The 17,692-nt window shown below is 31.9% G+C and overlaps 3 protein-coding genes across 11 annotated transcripts in view; 1 reads left to right on the top strand and 2 right to left on the bottom strand.

Moving 5' to 3' along the window:
- The window catches only part of Spn (protein phosphatase 1 regulatory subunit spinophilin), a 367,965-nt gene extending 361,607 nt beyond the window's left edge, over nucleotides 1-6,358 (bottom strand). For all 9 annotated transcript variants that reach the window (XM_075307296.1, XM_075307302.1, XM_075307299.1 and 6 more), the window contains exon 1: nucleotides 5,707-6,358. The gene's annotated coding sequence lies outside the window, so the exon portion shown is untranslated. The remainder of the gene's footprint in view (nucleotides 1-5,706) is intronic.
- Nucleotides 6,359-10,651: 4,293 nt separating this feature from the next.
- On the top strand, nucleotides 10,652-11,838 carry ND-30 (NADH:ubiquinone oxidoreductase core subunit S3). Its single transcript, XM_075307295.1, has 4 exons — nucleotides 10,652-10,809; nucleotides 10,870-10,944; nucleotides 11,005-11,498; nucleotides 11,561-11,838. The coding sequence occupies exons 1-4, from the start codon at nucleotides 10,749-10,751 to the stop codon at nucleotides 11,720-11,722; spliced, it is 792 nt and encodes a 263-aa protein (XP_075163410.1). The 5' UTR covers nucleotides 10,652-10,748; the 3' UTR covers nucleotides 11,723-11,838.
- A 2,748-nt stretch (nucleotides 11,839-14,586) lies between these two features.
- Nucleotides 14,587-17,261, bottom strand: LOC142235791 (uncharacterized). The gene is made up of 2 exons (XM_075307049.1): nucleotides 16,258-17,261; nucleotides 14,587-16,027 (listed from the first exon to the last, which is right to left on the bottom strand). The coding sequence occupies exons 1-2, from the start codon at nucleotides 17,259-17,261 to the stop codon at nucleotides 14,587-14,589; spliced, it is 2,445 nt and encodes an 814-aa protein (XP_075163164.1).
- Between the last annotated feature and the right edge of the window lie 431 nt (nucleotides 17,262-17,692).

Below are 17,692 nucleotides of genomic sequence, written 5' to 3'. Positions count from 1 at the left end.
ATGATCCGCGTTAGAAATAAGTTCGCCAGCAGCACATGGGTTGCGGACAATGAAACCTTGTTGACTACTTATAAGGCGGTTTACACACCTCAGACAAGTGATACGCGGTAGACACAATTATAAGTTGTCAAACCAGTATCTCCTCCAATCACAGTAATCATCCAAACCACCATCTTATGGATAGACAGCCACCACCCAGGAATGTAACGAATACCAGCCAGGACTGAACATGATTCATGAGGATCCTGTTCTCAGATTCCGATCACCGCCCATAGCACCGGAGTAAAGAAACCTCACACGGCAAACTAGTGTTGGAGCAACTAAGATCAGGCACGTGCGGCCGCATAAATTCCTATCTATTAGTTATTCATAGCAGTGTAGATGACGCTTGTAATCATTGGCCACATGACACACGGCACCTTTTACTTACATTTTTTTAGACACATTTTTCTACAGAAATTAAATTTTGACAAAATTTTCTATAGAAATAAAATTTTGATAAAATTTTCTATAGAAATAAAATTTTGACAAAATTTTCTGTAGAAATAAAATTTTAACAAAATTTTCTATAGAAATAAAACTTTGACAAAATTTTCTATAGAAATAAAATTTTGACAAAATTTTCTATAGAAATAAAATTTTGACAAAATTTTCTATAGAAATAAAATTTTGACACAATTTTCTATAGAAATAAAATTTTGACAAAATGTTCTATAGAAATCAAATGTTGACAAATTTTTCTATAGAAATCAAATTTTGACAAACTTTTCTATAGAAATTTTGACAACATTTTCTATAGAAATAAAATTTTGACAAAATTTTCTATAGAAATAAAATTTTGACAAAATTTTCTATAGAAATTTTGACAAAATTTTCAATAGAAATTTTGACAAAATTTTCTATAGAAATTTTGACAAAATTTTCTATAGAAATAAAATTTTGACAAAATGTTCTATAGAAATAAAATTTTGACAAAAATTTTTATAGAAATAAAATTTTGACAAAATTTTCTATAGAAATAAAATTTTGACAAAATTTTCTATAGAAATCAAATTTTGACAAATTTTTCTATAGAAATAAAATCTTGACAAAATTTCCTATAGAAATAAAATTTTGACAAAATTTTTTATAGAAATAAAATGTTGACAAAATTTTCTATGGAAATAAAATATTTTCTATAGAAATATAATAAAATTTTGACAAAATTTTTTATAGAAATAAAATTTTGACAAAATTTTCTGTAGATATAAAATTTTTAGAAAATCTTTTATGGAAATAAAGTTTTGACAAAATTGTCTATGGAAATAAAATATTTTCTATAGAAATATAATAAAATGTTGACAAAATTTTCTATAGAAATAAAATTCTGACAAATTTTTCTATAGAAATACACTTTTGACAAAATCTTTTGTACAAATAAAATTTTGACAAAATTTTCTATTAATATAAAGTTTTGACAAAATTTTGTATAGAAATAAAGTAAAATTTTGACAAAATTTTCTATAGAAATAAAATTTTGACAAAATTTTCTGTAGAAATAAAATTTTTAGAAAATCTTTTATGGAAATAAAGTTTTGACAAAATTTTCTATAGAAAAAAATTTTGACAAAATTGTCTATGGAAATAAAATATTTTCTATAGAAATATAATAAAATTTTGACAAAATTTTCTATAGAAATAAAATTCTGACAAATTTTTCTATAGAAATACACTTTTGACAAAATCTTTTGTACAAATAAAATTTTGACAAAATTTTCTATTAATATAAAGTTTTGACAAAATTTTGTATAGAAATAAAGTAAAATTTTGACAAAGTTTTCTGTAGAAATAAAACTTTGACAAAATTTTCTATAGAAAAAAAAAATTTGGCAAAATTTTCTATAGAAATAAAATTTTGAAAAAATGTTCTATAGAAATAAAATTTTGATTTTTCTATAGAAATAAATTTTGGCAAAATTCTCTATAGAAATAAATTTTTGACAAAATTTTCTATAGAAATAAAATTTTTGCAAAATTCTCCATAGAAATAAAATTTTTACAAATTTTTCTATAGAAATAATTTTTTGACAAAATTTTCTATAGAAATAAAATATTTACTATGGAAATATGAAATAAAATTTTGACAAAATTTTCTATAGAAATAAAATGTTGACAAAATTTTCTATAGAAATAAAATTTTGACAAAATTTACTATAGAAATAAACTTTTGACAAAATTTACTATAGAAATAAAATTTTGAAAAAATGTTCTATTGAAATAAAATTTTGACAAAATTTTCTATAGAAATAAACTTTTGACAAAATTTTGTATAGAAAATTTTGTATAGATTTTGAGTCACTTGAATGGTGAAGGATTGTTAAGTAATCGGCATTTTGGCTTTCGCGAAGGTGGTAGTTCTTGTTCGTTACTATTGTCGCTTACGGAGCAGATAAGGGAAAATTTGAACAGTAATAGAATGTCAACTATGGTGGCGTTGGATTTGAGTAAGGCCTTTGACACTGTGTGCCATCACGTGTTGGTAGATAAACTTGTTCATCAGTTTGGGTTTTCTCTAACATCATCTAAGTTGATATTTTCGTATCTGTCAGCAAGGCGACAATTTGTAAGTCTGGGAGGTAGACAGTCGAGTATTTTGGAATGTGTTAGTGGCATTCCTCAAGGTCCAATTCTTGGGCCTTTACTTTTTCTAATTTATGTAAATGATATTGTCCAGGTTGAGGATTCCAATGTTTGCAGGATTTATCTTTTCGCGGATGACATTAATTTACTCTTTACAGGTGATAGAGTTGACTTGAGCTCTTATGAGGCTATTATTAATAATACATTGTCTCGTGTGGCCCAGTGGGCATCCGTCAATCGCCTTCACTTTAACCCTGATAAGACCAGAGCTCTCAATTTCGGATCCATTCCTTATCGACTTGATATTCGCTTTACTGGTGTTCTTGTACAATTTGTACAGAGTATAAGGTGCTTAGGAGTCTACCTTGACTGTGACTTAAAGTTTGAGGAACACATATCAAAGATTTCTTCCAAAATCTGCGGTGCCTTACGCGGTTTATACAACCTTGATTGTTATTTACCTACACCCGTCAAAGTACGGATTTCGCATTCTTTATTAATGTCTCACATTTTGTATTGCTTGGAGGTATACTGTGGCACAGGTCTAGGCATTCTGAGGAAGCTGCATGTTGTTTTTAATAGGATTATTAGATATGTTTACGGCCTCAGGATGAGGGATCATGTTTCGCCATTTGCTCAGGAATTCCTACAATGTTCCTTTGAGGACTTTGTTAAGATCAGGAAACTACTATGTTTCAATCGTATTATCGTCACCCAGTCACCACTCGATATTGCTCAATCATTTCGTTTTTCCAGGTTAACCCGAAATCAAGTAATTATATTGCCGAGAATATCATCGTTAATATATGAGCGGTCATTTATTGTAAGGATTTGTAGGTTATGGAACTCTCTTCCGGTTTGCTTAAAGGCATTTGACTTCTCGAACCCGCTTTTTAGGAGAAAACTAATGGACCACTTCAATCAATAAAGTCACATACCATATAGTACCGTATTTTCTTAATAGACTAACAAAATATTTTATGATTATTGAATAATTATTGTTACATGTATATTTTTTTTTGTAATATGAAATTTATGAATGAACTAAATATCATTACACTTTTTAATATAATAATCGTATATGGCCAATATTGGCTCGTTTATAATGGATTAAATAAATAAAATAAAATAAAAAATAAAATAAAATAAAATTTTGACAAAATTTTCTGTAGAAATAAAACTTTGACAAAATTTTCTATAGAAAAAAATTTTGGCAAAATTTTCTATAGAAATAAAATTTTGACAAAATTTACTATAGAAATAAAATTTTGAAAAAAATGTTCTATAGAAATAAAATATTGACAAAATTATCTATAGAAATAAATTTTGACAAAATTCTCTATAGAAATAAACAAATTTTTCTAAAGAAATAATTTTTTGACACAATTTTCTATAGAAATAAAATTGTGCCAAATTTTCTGTAGAAATAAAATGTTTACAAAATCTTTTATAGAAATAAAATATTTTATATAGAAATAAAATAAAATTTCGAAAAAAAATTCTATAGAAATAAAATTTTGACAAAAATTTTTATAGAAATCAAATTTTGACAAATAAATTTTGACAAAATTCTCTATAGAAATAAATTTTTGACAAAATTTTCCATAAAAAATAATTTTTGGCAAAATTCACCATAGAAATTAAATTTTTACAAATTTTTCTAAAGAAATAATTTTTACAAAATTTTCTATAGAAATAAAATTTTGCCAAATTTTCTGTAGAAATAAAGTTTTTACAAAATCTTTTATAGAAATAAAATATTTTATATATTTATAATTTCGACAAAAATTTCTATAGAAATAAAATTTTGACTAAAATTTTTATAGAAATAAAATTTTGACAAAATTTTTTATAGAAATAAAATTTATATTTCATGTTAGCCTGATACCGAAACAGGCAATTGACGTCCAAATGCATTATATCTAATTATACAATTATTTTTCGAGCTTTATGGACAGATATAGATTAAGGAACATGGTTAATAGAGCCATTGAAAAGAAAATGCCAGATACAAATCTATACACTCCTGGACTGTACATATTTCGGTTCGGGCGAATGAACCGTTCCTTAATCTATATCTGTTCTTAAAGCTCGAAAAATAATTGTATAATTAGAAATAAAATTTGGCAAAATTTTTCTTTGAATTCAATATTTTAATTTTTGTGTTAGGTACTAGAGGCCAAGGTTTACCACCTTGGATTCTACTACCTAACACAAGCTAAAATGGTTAAAAAATTTATAGTCCTAAAGACTTTTAAATTTGATTTTTGGTAAAATTTTCTTCAAAATAAAATAGTTTACCAAATTGGGATCCAAAAATTTATTATTGAAAATCCAACTGCGGAATGTTGTTGTATATGTCCTATGTTCGGAATAGTTTCGATACCAAAATAAGTTTTCTCCAATGTGTTCTCCAATCTATATGGCTTTTTAGCATAGCCACACAATTTGTATATGAAAATAATAGACCTTTAAATAAAAATGATCCACTGAAGAAAATTCGTATGACTTAAGATTTCCAGTAATTTTATTAAGTTAAAAAAAATGAATTTATTTAAATAAGTTCACATTTACAAAAATGCTAAAGCGTATCAAAATTTTTCATCACTACACCACACAATAAAAAATACGTTCATTCATATCGTATACATTGCACGAAATCGAAGCTCTCCATGTAGTTATCTTCTATCGAAAATTATATAAAAAATCTTGTATTTGGTTTCCGGATGTTACCTCCTGTATTTTTCAGTGCGCAGACTCACTCACAACTGTAACAGTATAGGGATTCATTAAGGTATTTAAATTTGCTGGTTTGTTCCCTTCTACATGAGAACAAACAGGATGATAAAACGCTCTATCGGCATACTATTACGGGAACATATAGGCCAGTGGAAGGGGGGACTACCAATTGAATGGATGGATGGTTGGGAAGTGTCTTCTGAATGGCCAGAAAATGCCGATAGAGCATAAACATCGAATAAGTATAATGGAAAACAGAGACTGGAAAAATATGGAGTATCATCCCGAACGTGTATGTAGGGAGCCGATTCAAGGAAAAACTCTACATATATATATTTGTAAACTCACCAAGTGCAAAGGTGTAATTGACAATCAAAACTTTGCCATCAAATATCCTCTTAGGCTAAATTTTATACTGTTTTCATAAATTTTGATAATTTTGGTATTTATTTTATTTCATATGTGATATCACTACTCAAATCCACCACCACTTAATGTAAGGATATCCAAAAGGATGTCGTTGTCGTCGTGAGAAGCAAGTGGAGGATGTGCACAAACATCAATAATTTTCTTTGTAAAAGGAGTGGCGTCTCCTTTGGGTTTTTTCTGTGTATCACTAATTTATCGAATTATTTCAATTACTTCACTTGATTTTTATATTCCATAAATTCCCGGCTTTTGTGTTTTTCACATTCTATTATTGTTTATTTCTAATTTGAAAAAGATGTCGAAAACAAAACACACTCACACACAGTGTTTAATTATCGGCCTTTAATCCCAATTGGAAGTTGTATCTACTTCTTTTCTGTTGCCAACTAATTGGTTTCTTAACAATAAAATTGCTTTACCACTGCATTCTAGAATACAGCAACAAAAAGAATAACAATAACACTTTCTTTTTCTTCCAATTTTTGCACAATTCTTTTTTTCTTCTTGTTTAGTTTAACATACGAACGACCGACGAAAATATGTGAAATACCGCAGACGTCCTACAGCAGCATTGCCATTAGCAAAACTGGAAGTAGAAGGTATCTACTACCTTCTATACTACTTTTCTACTTTAACTCTAAAGAGGGGTACCAGTTGTTGCAACCGTGTGAAGCGATTTGGTTTATTCGGCCGGACATTTTTTTTTAATATTCCAGAGTTGCCAAATGCTTGTCTACATATGAAGGTTGCTGTATTTGAAAATTTTGTGCATTTTTTGCAACTATTTGAGTAAAATAAGTGACATTATATTTGGTACCATTTTGAAGCTTCCCAATGAACACAAACGTTTGAAAAATGCTAAATTTCAACAGTTTTTCAAGCATTTTTTCAAAGGAGTAGGGTAATATTCAAGTTGGGAAAATCGCGTTCCCAACAAAAAACAGACATTACCCTCAACAGTAAAATTCGATAGAATAGCAATAATTTCTCAAGTGTTATCCTCAAATTGAAATGCATCGCTACTCAACAATTTCTCAAACAATTTTAAAATTAACATTGTTGCTTTTCAACCAAAATTTGTATAAATGATATCGCCACTTCTAATTGAAAGTCAAAGCCAAAATTCTATGAATTTTGTATAATTTATTCATTTTCGTCAAAATAAAATATATAATAATACACTACACTACACAATACACTACAATACTAATTGAAAAATAAATATCTTATGTTTAATAAATAATCAACAAATAAGAACAAAACTTTAAATATCTTAAACATTATTTGTAAACAATTTTGCATAGATAATTCGATTTCCTTCCTGTTTGTGTCATAAAACTGCATTGAAATTAATTAATATGCGGGCAATTTGAAATTAGGAACGTGATGGACCGCGTGTTAGCATAGACTTCCAGCAGAAGGAGTTCACATAATATCCATTTTAAGCTGATAAGAGGATGTAAATTAAACTGACGATGTGATGTACATTTTCATCCAGAAGTTAATGATATGGAATAATATCAAGTTTTTAACAATTTTAATTGGTTGCACTTTGAAATCTTTCTGGAAACTTTTTCTGATAAAGGCCGGTACTCTGTTCGGTTTTCGCGTTGAAACTCCATACAAAAGGCCGGTACTCTGTTCGGTTTTCGCGTTGAAACTCCATACAAAACCAAAAAATGCGAAAAATTTGCGAAATTTTTTCCATTTGTGATACTTTGTTTTTTCGTGTTGAAAAACTGACGTTTATAGCACGGCGCCATTTGCAATGTGAATTAAGAAATAATTTATTTATTAAAAACTATTTGTGCGGGTTTATAAATCAAACACGGACCATATTATTGTTCCGAAACTATACAAAGGATCAAAGGAATAGCAGATCAATTGCCCAAGGAAAAATAAAATGTTATTTTGTAAAAACAAGCAACAACCACCAACTTAATCCAATATCGCTCCCTGTAAAATAGCGCTCCAAGCTACCTAAAAAACGCCGCTTTCTATGTGCGAAATAATGGTTTCCATAAAAAATTTTCGCAAGAATGAACATAGTACCGGCCTAAAACCAAAAAATGCGAAAAATTTGCGAAATTTTTTCCATTTGTGATACTTTGTTTTTTTCGTGTTGAAAAACTGACGTTTATAGCACGGCGCCATTTGCAATGTGAATTAAGAAATAATTTATTTATTAAAAACTATTTGTGCGGGTTTATAAAGGATCAAAGGAATAGCAGATCAATTGCCCAAGGAAAAATAAAATGTTTTTTTGTAAAAACAAGCAACAACCACCAACTTAATCCAATATCGCTCCCTGTAAAATAGCGCTCCAAGCTACCTAAAAAAACGCCGCTTTCTATGTGCGAAATAATGGTTTCCATAAAAATTTTTCGCAAGAATGAACATAGTACCGGCCTTAAGCCATTCATTTTTCATCAGCCAGCTTCATAATGGTTGCAAGAATGTAGCATCCAAAGATTTTAGTTTTCTGCAAAAATATTTAAATTTAGTGACTTCACTAAAATGTTGATTTAATTTTTCATATTGACTTACCAATTATTATAAACTATTTTAAACAGTTCCAGTTAATAGTCCAACATTTTTTCATCCGTCAGCTTTTTAATGTTTTTAAGAACGTAGAATCCATAATTTAGATATACATTTAGTGACTTCCTTAAAATTTTATTTCATTTTTTATTTTCACTTACCTATTATTATAAACTATTTGGAGCAAATTCAGTTATTAAAATTTTCCATTTTTTTATTTCTTCCACTTAACCACGAACATCGTTGCACAAAGAAGTATTAAAAAACACATCGTTTTTGCGTTGCATTTTTAGGGTAGTGTTTTGTCAAAGTTTTCTCATATTATCTTCAACACCTTTTCAATGATTTCGTCAACATTTTGGCAAATTGAATGTAATTTGCAACCAATTTGAAGATGTATTGATGATGAGCTGTTTCAAGTCAAGTTGAATTTATATTGAAAATTACATTTATCCTCAAACTGAAAAGTTGTTGCATTTGAAAATCGCTCATCCTGTGTTTATTGGTTTCTATAAAACCTCATACACATTACACTTTCAAAATCCACTTTAACTAAATTTCAACTGTCATTTTCCTTGTAAAAAATGGATTTAAACGTTAAGTTAGGTTAGGTTAAGTGGCAGTCCGATGTATCAGGATCACTTAGACTATTCAGTCCATTGTGATACCACATTGGTGAACTTCTCTCTTATCACTGAGTGCTGCCCGATTACTACTTTTGACTTTCCAAATGGAATAAAGTGATTGTTTTCAAGTATTTTACAGACACGCTGCCTCCATCGAGAATAAAAACACTGGCTGATAGACGCTGCTACATGTAACTTGCCACTTGTAAATCAACATCATTCTATTTTCAATGAAAAAAATGATGTTAAATGTGTTGTGATAGTGGTATAAATGTTATATTTATAACACTATCACATAACTTATAAACGTTTAATCAAATTAATAAACATCTAAACAATCGTGTTTTACTTTACCACAATGATTCTTTTACAACTATCTTAAGGCCGGTACTCTGTTCGGTTTTCGCGTTGAAACTCCATACAAAATCAAAAAATGCGAAAAATTTGCGAAATTTTTTCCATTTGTGATACTTTGTTTTTTCGTGTTGAAAAACTGACGTTTATAGCACGGCGCCATTTGCAATGTGAATTAAGAAATAATTTATTTATTAAAAACTATTTGTGCGGGTTTATAAATCAAACGCGGACCATATTTTTGTTCCGAAACTATACAAAGGATCAAAGGAATAGCAGATCAATTGCCCAAGGAAAAATAATATGTTATTTTGTAAAAACAAGCAACAACCACCAACTTAATCCAATATCGCTCCCTGTAAAATAGCGCTCCAAGCTACCTAAAAAACGCCGCTTTCTATGTGCGAAATAATGGTTTCCATAAAAATTTTTCGCAAGAATGAACATAGTACCGGCCTTTAAAATGCACTTTTTCTGATTGTTTGAAGGCGCTCTTATTGGCGTCGTTCTAAATTTATCCCAAAAGGTACCTAAGAATTGCACTCATGCCATACTTTTTTGTAGTAATTTGGCGTGGTACAACTTCTCAATAGTAACGGCGCTTTTTGGATGTCGTATGCGATTGTTTTCGACGTGGTGGGGATTATCAGAAGCGCCGTCAAATTCAAAAAATGTTGGCAGGGTTTATAAGAATTTATAAATGTTTAATCAAATTAATAAACATCTAAACAAACGTGTTTTACTTTACCACAATGATTCTTTTACAATTATCTTAAGATTCACTTTTTCTGATTGTTGGAAGGGGCTCTTATTGGCGTCGTTCCAAATTTTTTAAAAAAAGGCACCTAATAATTGCACTCATGTAATACTTTTTTGTGGTAACTTGGCGTGGTACAACTTCACAATAGTGAGAAGTTGTACCAAAAAATGTTGGCGGGGGTGTTTCACAAAATAAAAAAATGGCTGTTATGCGCTTTACAGACTATCAGTTATTCCGGACGACAGTGCTCGTGTCGAAAATATCCCATATATTGTGCACATTATAAGTCCGAAGGCGTAATCGATACTGCTGCATGTTTATGAGATCGATAACACATTTACCGATTATTTAGCCATCGCCGACAAGTCGTATCGATCCGACACACTGTAAGATTCTTTACAAACACCGACATTACGTCCGGAATAACTGATAGTCTATAAAGCGCATAACGAGGTTTTCGTGTCTAGTGCGAACGTAGTTTAACTCTCTTGCTAGTTTTTACTGGGAATGTACGCGAACAAACCTATTATCTACAGACTTGCCATTTGCTCTCTTGCCTTAAGTCTCTTATGGTTTAAACTGTCAAATCTTCAGTTGGTAACGCAAGGTTAAAGTGTTGGCAATATAGTTCTCACATTTGACAGCCGTATTACATAAACTGAGTGAATCTAGGACCTCCAATGGCAGGTTTAATCAGGAATTTTGGCCTTAAATTGGCAGCCCAGGTTACTGCCAAAAATGGTAAATATTGTAGAGAGAATCAAATTTGAGAAGAAATCGTATTATCTCCTTTTGTCTAAGGTCTTGCGGCTGCATCCAATGTAGGGGCAATGCGTTTGGCCAGTTCTACTGCCGATGCAAAAAAAGCAGACAAACGTAAGTGTCACAACAATTCTTGATGCTCTCCCCAATATAACAATGAATATTAATTTTCAGCTACTGTAAGAAAGCCAGATGAAGTTGCCCGAAGCCATTTATCAGACTTTGGCCGTTATGTAGCTGAATGCATGCCCAAGTATGTACAAAAAGTTCAATTGACTTCTGGGGATGAATTGGAGGTATTGATTGCACCCGAGGGAGTAGTTCCAGTTTTGCAATTTCTTAAGGATCACCACCAGGCTCAATTTAGCAACCTGGTCGATATTGCTGGCATGGACGTACCAAGCCGCAAGTACCGCTTTGAAGTTATATACAATATTCTGTCGTTGCGTTACAACGCCCGCATTCGCGTCAAAACCTATACCGATGAGTTGACGCCATTAGATTCTTGCTTTGAAGTATACAAAGCTGCCAATTGGTATGAACGCGAAATCTATGACATGTATGGAGTATTCTTTGCTAATCATCCCGATTTGCGCCGTATCCTTACCGATTATGGTTTTGAGGGTCATCCACAACGCCGTGATTTTCCATTATCTGGTTATGTTGAAGTATGATGATACATTTTAAATAGTTTTGGAAGATTGTTTGTATATATTTTGTGTATTTCTAGTTACGCTATGACGATGAGAAGAAACGTGTTGTATGCGAACCTTTGGAATTGGCTCAAGAATTCAGGAAATTCGATTTATCGGCTCCCTGGGAACAATTCCCCAATTTCCGTAAAGCCCTTCCAGCCTCGGAGCAGGTCGATACTGAGAAGAAGAAAGAGTAACTTTATTGCCATGTAAATATATAAAGTGTCTTTAAGGCAATTAGGAAAATAAATTAGAGAAAAACAGAAATAAATTGTCCGGTGGGAATCCCAAAAACCGATGGTCAAACACTTAAGTATTAATTTTTGGTATTGGTAATCAATAAACGTGGCAAAAGGATTGAATTTTTAGTTGGATATCTTCCGAATTGGAGCTCTTCTGACTTGCATTAAATTGATAGAACATCAAAACATGTCCAGCATTTAGATAACGCAAATAATGGGAAAATAATATCAAGAATGGCCCAAGAAAGTATAAACGCGGATATTGTTTTATAAGATATTTCTGCTATCTCCCTTAATGAACAAGAAACAAGTAAGGAAAGTCTAAAGTCGGGCGAGGCCGACTATATTATACCCTGCACCACTTTGTAATTTTCGATACTATATCAAATCCGTCAAATGTGTTAGGTGCTTAAAATTTAAGTCGGCTAACGCCCTGGGATGGTACACTATGTTAGTAAAAAAATATGGAAAACATTTTAATCTGAACCAATTTTGAGGCAACTTCGCAAACGTGTATTTATGATTATTGTTATAATAATAAATTAATGATTTTTCAAGCTCGAGGTCTTTTTTTAATATTTTATTTATTTTATATGATTTATCGGTCGATATGTATTAGAAATAAAGGAAAATTTGAATAATTTTTACAAGTTTTCGACCAAGCAGTGCGATTTGATAAGGAAATGTGGGTATTATGGCCATTTTTGCTGAAATCGAAAAACATATATGTGGAAGCTATATAGAAATCTGAGCCGATTTCAAACAAATTTGACATGCATATTTAGTATTTTAATTCTACTCCCTGTCCAAAATTTCACATAAATCGGACTACAACTTTGACCTCTGTTGTCATATTACCGAAAATTGGGACTTAGTGCAAAATTTCAACCAAATTGGGCAAAAACTCTGGCTTCTGGGACCATATAAGACCATATCGGGCGAAAGATATATATGAGAGCTATATCGCAATCTGAACCGATTTCAACCAAATTTGGCACACCTGACTGCAGTACTTATTGTTCTCCCGGTGTAAAATTTCAAGCAAATTAGGGTAAAACTCTGGCTTCTGGGGCCATACAAGTCCATAAACTCGGAAATACCAACTCCAAAGGGCTACAACAACAACAACCCTGTTCCACAGTTTGGCGCAGGGCATAAAAATATCTTCTAAATCCTCAACAAGTAGTAATTGTTGTGGGTGAAAACTATGTTGTTGTTGTCTTAGCACCTTGGAGTTGTTTTGTTTTATTTTCCGGAAAATAAACATACTCAATACCGCTTACATTATTTTTAGAGTCAAATATCTGTCAGCCCCGGTATAAAGAACCGACTGCATTGAATGCTGAAGGATAAGCAATGATATTTGTTCTAGGAATAGTGGAGCTGCTAACTCTGACATTCACCGGCCATGTACTAAACAGCGTAGTTGATATTAATTGATGATAGACATTAGAGCTAGACCGAAGCGGGGTTTTTTGGCCGAAACCGATGTTCGGAAAAAAAAACAATAACCGCCCAAAGCCGAATATTTTTCAAAAAATTGTAATTAAAGATGTTAATTACACCGTGGTGCAATAGTTAGCATTTTCGCCTCGCATAGAAAGGCCATGGTTTCATTGCCAGTTTCTACCAAAAAGATTTTTTCAGTCATTAAACATATTTGCATCGTGAGCAAAAATGAGAACCAAAATTTAGTTTATTTTTTTATTCAATTTGTTTTTAATTATAAGTATAAGACAAAAATTCATAAAATGGTTGTATTGTTATAACTTAAATTTATCATTTCTCAATCAACCAAAATGCAGTTTAAATCGAAACTGTCCAGGGATAAGGATATTAGAGCGCAGGAATATACAGCAAATTATTTTTGGTTTCTAATAATGCTATGGGGAACATTTGAGATCCTGAAGTACAAATTATCACTGCAGACAACGTCTGCTGCTTTTAGTAGACGTTTTTTTCTATGAGTGTACTTTCACGACAAAATTACTACTTATCGACCAGTCTAAGGGTATGGAACACTAGGCAATATTTGTTCAAAACGAGTGTCAAACTTCTCCCGGAGCACTTTCAAAATATCTGGATACAGTTTTTTGTGAAATACTCCTATCATGATGAGCTAAATATATTTGCTGGTTTGACTATGGCGACTATTCCTTTTTTGATTTCTGTCAAATATTTGTCCAGTGTGACCATACCATACGTAAGAAGGTATTGCCATCATGCGTTAGTTATATAACTGAAAACTAACATTTTTAAAAATACAGTAGAATTCGGTTATAGCGACCGCCAAGGGACCAAAATTATACGCCGTTATAACCGAACATCGTTGTATCCAAATAAGTGTACACAATATTTTTAACTTTTTTTATGGTGTATATTCATATTTATTGAGATTGGAAATAGTTTAGAATTGTGGTTTGTTTTCTATTTACAAGAGTTTCTTTTAATAATTTACTTTCAATAATTTCATTTCATTTCATTTATTTCACACTGTAATACAATAAGCCCAACGGGCCAATAAACTATATTACAAGTTATCAATAGTTGATATGCATAATAACAATAATAAACGTATATAATAATATCACAAATCCATTATTAGATATATAAGTATATATAGAAATAGCCACGGCTCCCCAGCCGCAATATTAACGAAATCAATAAAATTCAAAAAACAAAATTCATAGCCCAATCAGTAGTAACAGACTATTGCCCACTGTTAATATGGTCAATAAGCTTAATTTTAAATACCCTCTTTGAAAAAGAAAAATTGCGCAAAAATAGTGGCAGTCGATTCCACAAACGCGCAATTCTCACTATTGACTGTGCATATTAGGAATCAGAATCTGGGGGTTCCTACTTGTCCTGGTAAAAACAAAATAACTTCTTAAAAGGGGTGGCAATCCAGACTTAATAATCCCGTAAAAAAGGGTCAACAACTTAACATCAACCAGTGAATCAAATGGAAACCCCAAAAATGATGATACAAAACGAGACACATGGTCATGGCGTCGAAGTCTATATACATAGCGAACAATAGTATGTACAAGTTGGCGAACTCGAGAGAAGTTAGATGCAGATGTACCAGATGTCACTTCCAATCCATAGTACACATGAGGCATAAGCAACCCTAACGCTATCCTCTTCCTAATATTGCAGGGAAAATAAGAATTCGTGGAATATAGTCTACGAAGCAGTAATATGATCCTGGATGTAAGTAAATTAAAATGGGCAGAAAAATCAAGTCTATTATCAATTGTAACACCAAGACATCTCATGCTCTCAACAATGTCAATCCTTGCACCATCATAACAGATAACAAACTCAGGATGTGTAGCCCATTGCGAACCGAAGCACAATGCTTTGCTCTTATGAGCATTAATATGCAAACCATTATCATCCAGCCAACATTTAATGACGTCCATAGTACGATTGACCTGACTCTGTAACCCTTCAACACTAGCACAACTAAAGAGTATATGAATATCGTCAGCGTATAAAAATGGTGTGCAATACGAGTTATCAATGTGATTAACAACATCATTTATAAAAAGAACGAACAGAAGAGGTCGAAGTATGGACCCCTGGGGTACTCCAGAGGTAACAGAACGTATAGACGAATTCACTCCACTAATACAAACATATTGACTGCGGCCTGAAATATAGGAATTGAAAAGCCTACATGCTGTAATAGAAAATCGATAGTTAGTGGCTAGTTTCCGTATTAGTTTATGGTGGTCAATGCGGTCAAAAGCCTTAGACAAATCTAATGCAACCAAACTACTACATAACCCAATATCAGTAGCACTTCTTATAGCATCAGTCATATGCAGAAGATTGGAGGTGGTACTGTATCCATTTCGGAACCCATACTGATGAGAACTAATCATATCACAATCATTAACAAAGTTCAGAGTAGTCTTCAATATTATACTATCAAAAATTTTAGATAGTGCAGGCAAGATGCTTATGGGGCGAAAGTTATCAATATTACCAGATCTAGCCGTCTTAGGTACGGGAACCACCCTAGCTAGTTTCCAAGCCATTGGGTAAACAGATGTAGTAACGATAGTATTGAATAAGTATAAAATATATCTCAAAATATAGGGCAAAATAATCCTGATAAACTTAATTGGAATACCATCGACACCTACAGATCCTGACCTAACACGTTGAACCGCATCATAAATATCATCCTCATAAATACAATCGAACGAGAACTCATCAAAACGCTCACTCACATCAATACTATCATCACTGAAGGAATTAGAACAAAAAACTCATTCAAAGTTTCAACATCTGCCTCTGGCACAGCATCCTCCGCAAAACAACCATAAGAGCGTAGCGTACTCCACATCTGCGCATTAGACATATGGTCAAAATCACGCATACAATACTCCCTTCGCATTTTCCTCATGATGGACTTCGCCCTATTTCTATAAAGTCTAAAAATACGCAAATTATCCTCGGATGGATGTTGTCTATACTTCCTATGAGCAAGGTCCATTAAAGACCTAGAGACTACAACCTCCCTCGAGCTCAACCAGGGATCCCTCACATGAGATACACTTCTACGAACAAGAGGAACAAAAGTGAAAAGACTTGAAATGAGATCATTGATAACAGAAAGCTGAAAATCAACGTCCATTGAAGCATATAACGAAGTAGAATCAAATGAAGTCAAATAATTAATAATACCATCCCAGTTAATACGCCTATAGTCACGAAATTCAACATATGTACTCAAATATGTAATATCGAAATCATAAGATCCAAAAATCAGCGCATGATGCGAAATAGAAGCGCACTGACCCTGAGAAGAAAGTTTCAGCTTAGCTGGATTACTCAATAGAAAGAAGTCAATTAAAGAGCATGTGTTGTGGGCAACATCATAGTGCGTTGGCAAACAATTATGCGATACCGACAAGCCTAAGCCATGACTGACATTTCTCATAATATTGGACTGAGAGATATTGAACATGTTACGATTAAAATCACCAACAATAACTATTTCCGAATACCTCGACATTAAATCAGTATGCGTATTGACAAATTCATCAAGATTGCCATGAGGTAGGTACACGACACCAAACAATAATCTAGCAGGTCCTCGTTGAATTTCAAGAAACAAAGACTCACAGTCACCAAAGCTATCAGATTTAAAAACAGTCTTGTATTTAAGCTTTCTAGATATAAAAATGCCAACGCCGCCTCCCCTGGTCACAGGACGGTCATTACGAATAAATGAGTAACCATTAATAGATACAGATTTAGTTGAAACACTAGACTTCAACCATGTCTCTGATATACCGAAAGCATCAATTCCACTATCAACAAGAAAGTTTTTAAGCTCATCAATTGTGACACTATAGCTAGAGGGACGAATGCTTCGGCAATTGAGATGTCCGAATGTGAAATTGTGTCTATGATTCCTCAATTTCCTGTTAAGATAGGCCGAGCTACTGATCAAAGGATTTCTCTCAAGATCCATCAAAATGCATAAAAAATTTGGGGAGCCATGTTATAAAACATAATATAGTTATTAAATTATAGAAAAAAATTAAATAAAAATTCATAATATTCATTAAAACTAATGTAGCTCACATAAAATTAAATAAAATGTATAAAGAAAACAATAGAATAGTAACAAAACAATATTATGAGATCATGAGTACATAGTGTAATACCAAGCAACATCTCCAAACGGTCTACTGGTTAAGTATTTTCACACAGTCTTCATAGCCACAAACAGAGACAGAATTTCAACGGAACTATATAAACTCTCTGATATATCAGAACCCCCAAATCGTAAATACTGTTTTAATGTGTGCACCGCACTCAAGGTTTTGTCCTAGTTGGAATTTTGATTGGTTCATCTTCGTCATCTGGTTCATTTTCGCTGTGAGTTTCATCATTTTCTTT

The sequence above is a fragment of the Haematobia irritans genome, chromosome 4 (genome assembly GCF_050003625.1).
Source record: "Haematobia irritans isolate KBUSLIRL chromosome 4, ASM5000362v1, whole genome shotgun sequence".
Classification (NCBI taxonomy): Eukaryota; Metazoa; Arthropoda; class Insecta; order Diptera; family Muscidae; genus Haematobia; species Haematobia irritans.
This window is presented reverse-complemented; position numbering and strand designations above follow the sequence as displayed.

Coding starts and splice junctions, on each gene's coding strand:
- ND-30 (XM_075307295.1), top strand. CDS start 10,749: ATGGCAGGTTTAATCAGGAATTTTGGCCTTAAATTGGCAGCCCAGGTT. Junction 10,810..10,869: donor CCAGGTTACTGCCAAAAATG/GTAAATATTGTA, acceptor CTTTTGTCTAAG/GTCTTGCGGCTGCATCCAAT. Junction 11,499..11,560: donor CATTATCTGGTTATGTTGAA/GTATGATGATAC, acceptor GTGTATTTCTAG/TTACGCTATGACGATGAGAA.
- LOC142235791 (XM_075307049.1), bottom strand. CDS start 17,261: ATGGATCTTGAGAGAAATCCTTTGATCAGTAGCTCGGCCTATCTTAAC. Junction 16,028..16,257: donor ATGGACCTTGCTCATAGGAA/GTATAGACAACA, acceptor TAATTCCTTCAG/TGATGATAGTATTGATGTGA.